The sequence below is a fragment of the Chrysochloris asiatica genome, unplaced genomic scaffold (assembly GCF_000296735.1).
Source record: "Chrysochloris asiatica unplaced genomic scaffold, ChrAsi1.0 scaffold00036, whole genome shotgun sequence".
Taxonomy (NCBI): Eukaryota; Metazoa; Chordata; class Mammalia; order Afrosoricida; family Chrysochloridae; genus Chrysochloris; species Chrysochloris asiatica.
The window spans coordinates 2,002,989-2,007,018 of record NW_006408554.1 but is presented as its reverse complement, the minus strand read 5'-3'; the positions used below and the strand labels follow the sequence as shown (position 1 = coordinate 2,007,018).

At 38.1% G+C, this 4,030-nt stretch overlaps 1 protein-coding gene across 1 annotated transcript in view; it reads right to left on the bottom strand.

Annotated features, from left to right (window-relative positions):
* TCEB1 (transcription elongation factor B (SIII), polypeptide 1 (15kDa, elongin C)) overlaps nt 1-4,030 on the bottom strand; it is a 20,225-nt gene that overhangs the window by 5,444 nt on the left and 10,751 nt on the right. The window contains exon 2 of the mRNA XM_006860007.1: nt 1,506-1,649. Coding sequence (XP_006860069.1) covers nt 1,506-1,649 — 144 coding nt within the window. The remainder of the gene's footprint in view (nt 1-1,505; nt 1,650-4,030) is intronic.

Here is a 4,030-nt window from a genome sequence, read left to right as displayed (position 1 = left end):
AATAATTGCTATCAGGACTGACTGTGAGGGTTGGAAATGTAAAGGTAGACGTTTTGTAGCAAAAAGAGGGGAGTGGTTGACTTTGCAGCTCAAAAGCAGAGGTCGCTGGGACCATATATCAAAGGAGAATAGCGGAATATGGGACCCTACCCCAGAGAAACGGTGATGCCAGAGATGGATACAGAAGAGACGATGACATGGAGATGGAGCAGCTGGGGACTCTAGACCCAGAGAGAGAGAGGGAGAGGGGCTGTGTGCTAATGACCAGGGGGCAGGTGTGCGGGGTATACCCTATGGTTGTTTGATGATGTATGCAAGGAGGGGATTGTAATCACGGCAATGTAAAGATATACAACAGGATGAATGTAAAGCTAATGTTCTCCCATGTAAACTATCACATAATTCACAATAAAACAACAAAAAAATTATATTTATGATATCAAATCCTTTTATTCAATGTTGTTGTTGGTAAGTGCTATAGGGCCAGTTTCAACTCATAGCAACCCCATACAGCGCTTCTAGAGAGAGACTGGTGAGTCTGAACTGCCGACTTAAATAAGTCACACAAATGAGGTAAAATTTGATTTTGCCAAAAATTAAAGCTTCCTTTCTTGGATAAATGAAAGATTACCAATAGGCACTTATTAAGAAGGCCTTGACATAGCAGACATTGGTTTCTTTTTTACTGAAGTTATTTTCATATAATGTAGTATTAGCCACCTTAAAGCATAATTAGACACTGAATACATTCAAGATGTTGTCCAACATCCTGTTTCATTAGCCCATCCAAAAAAGCTCCATACCCATTCATCAGCTAGTCCCCAATCCCACCACCCTTTGCACCTAGCAACCACAACTCCTATGCTATACACGCAAATGAAATAAAAACAAGTATTCAAGTAAATACTTGTGTATGACTGTTCACAGAAGTGCAATTCACAACAGCCAAAGATGGAAACCACTCAAATGTTCATCAACAAGTGAATGGATAAATAAACTGTGCTATTACTTAACACATTGTAATATTACTTAGCTATAAAATGGAATCAAGTATTGATACATGGTTACAAAGTGGATGAGCCTCAACATTATGCTAAATGAAAGAAGCCAGACATAATAGGCCAAATATTATGATTCAGTGACAAAAAGGAAAGCAGTAGTTGCCAGGAGTGTAAGACTTAAGATTAAGAGGATGGGGAATGAGTATGACTTTTCTTTTTGAATGATCACCAATCAGAGTCCTTCTGTGGATAATGAGTTGACCATGAAAACTACTGAAGGGAAGCAATAAATAAACAAGTAAATAAATTCTGTCTTACTGAAAATTATAGGACAAATAATTGAAGACTGAAACAATATATTCCAATGTCACATAATTATGCAGTAACCGTAGAACAGTTATTGTCTCTTCCTTTTAATGATATGAGTTATTGAATTCAAGTTAAAAACATATTCAAACATTAAAAGTGAGTATCTATGAATATAAAATAAAGAAATGTACCTACCTGGGCCACTCAACATGGCTTTTATTGTTCCTGATGTTAGTGCATGTTCTCTTTTTACAATAAATTCATGACCATCAGAAGATATCAATTTGACATACATGGCATCTGGGCCTTCACAGCCACCATAAGTTTTCTCCTCTCCATCTAAAGTATAGGAGCGAAATAATTTTTTAATCATATAATTTATTAAAAATAAACACAAATTGTGTGATAGATACATTTACAAAGATGACCAAAAAAACTACGGAGGCCGAGTATGTATAACCAAATACCTCATGGAGATTTGGCTTCTTTGTTTCGAGGTTAAGCGTCATGACTTCAAGAGATATCCCAGTTAACTGGCCTAATAACATGTTTTGTGCTTGTATTCCACTTCCTAATTTGTTGTGTAGTGCCTCGGGTCTTAAAAGCTGGCAAACAGCCATTTAAAGCACAACAATTGGTTTCTATTCACTTAGAGTAACAGAGGAAGAAAGACAAGAATAGGAGTACATGATGAATTGCCTCCATGACCAAAACTATCTTCTCTGTCATGAGACCACAATATCTTACAAAACTTTTTATCAAAGATTCTATAGAAGAATCCTATTAGAAGGGGGAAAAAAACCACAATTTTTTATTCACAGAGAATCCAGTCCTTCCAGAGTCAGGGGGCTAGACGAACCCCTGAAACTAATGCCCTAAGATAATCTTTAACCCTTGAACCAAAAATATCCCTTATGTTTTCTTAAAACCAAATAGTTAAACTAGTAAGGAAGATCTGTCTGAGCATTATGCTCTTTTAAGATCTATTTATATGGATCAAATTGACAGCAACAACTCAGAAAACTTAGGGGACAGTGAGTTTATGTTAATGGGAAAGGAATAAATTGGAAAAGGAGGGTGAGAAGGTAATCAATGTCAGTGAACTGTACATGAAGAAACTTTGCACATTTTTCTGTATATATTTCAACAGCAATAATTATTTATATAACTTTTACCAAAGTTAGTATCTGGGGTACTAAGAAACAGAAGTATTTCTGGCAGATAATAGTTAACCAGATTCAAAGGCTTAAAATTCTAGAAATAGAAACCTGGTCCTGACTTTTTTTGTGTATGTACTATCGAGTCAGTTCCAACCCTTAGCGACACTGTAAAGGATTTCCTAGGAGCGTCTGGTGAGCTTGAATCGCCGATCTTGTGGTTCAAAGCAACTTCGCAGTCCAATACATTTACCCACAGCGCTACATCAGATCCTGACTATAACTATGGAACATTTAAGCTATCCTTTGATAAGAAACGACACTACCGAACTGTCTCATTTATTACTTGCATTCTACTTCTTCAACAGTTAAACTTTTCAGTTATGTGGTAACTCATTAGCAAATAGGTTCCTATTTAATGTAGTGGCTTAGGGAATGGACTCTGGAGTAGAATTGCTTGTCTTCAAGTCTGGACTCAGACTCTCAGCAACTTATTTACCCCTTTGTGATTTGGTCACCTCACTTTAAAAATTTAGCTAATACAAAAAAAAAAAAAAATTTTTAAGTTAATACCAGATTTGTTGCTGTTGTTACGTGCCATTAAGTAGTTTTTGACTCATAGCAACCCTGTATAGGGTTTCTGAGGAGGTGCTGAGCTTGAACTGCCAACCTGTGGTTCAAACCGACCTTGAAGTGCAGTGCATTAACCCGTAGCACCATACCAGGACTCCTAATACACAGTTAAAACAGTGTCTGCCATCCATCCATCCACACACAGACAAACAAATGTTATGTGCTTGGAAGTAACGCTACGTTACTGATTTATGTCAAGTATAGATAATTGGAGGAATCCTGGTGGTTAAGTGCTTGGTTGTTAGTTGAAAGGTCAGCAGGTTCAACTCAGAAGCCACTGCTGGAGAAAAATATGGCAGTCTGCTACTGTACTCGGAAACCTACTCTGTCCTCTAGGGTCTCTAGGAGTTGAAAATGACTTGGCACAATCAGTTTTCTTTCTCTTTTTTTTCATAGATAATTGGCACCTACAGAGTCTCAAGTCATGGTATTTTCAATCACCTCATATGCATGCGAAAGCTGGATAGTGAATATGGAAGACCGTACAAGAATTGATGCATTTGACTTATGGTGTTGGAGAAGAATATTGAAAGCGCCATGGGCTGACAAAAGAACCAATAGATTTGTTTTGGAAGAAGTGCAGCCAGAGTGCTCCTTGGAGACCAAGATGGCCAAACTTCGTCTCTTATACTTAGGACACATTGTCAGGATGGACAAGTTGCTGGAGAAGGATATCATGTTTGGTAAGGGGGAGGGCCAGAGAAAAAGAAGAAGACCCCCAACATGATGGATTGGTCAAGTGGCAGCACTGATGGACTCAAGTGTGGCAACTGTAGTGAGGTTGGCCCAGGATTGGGCAGTGTTTCATTCTGCTGTGCATAGGGTCGCTATGAGTCGGTACCGACTCGATGGCACCTAACAACAACAACAGAGTCGCAAAATGAAGATATTTCCATATGCTTTTTAACTGGGAATATCTGAAAGTGTTGA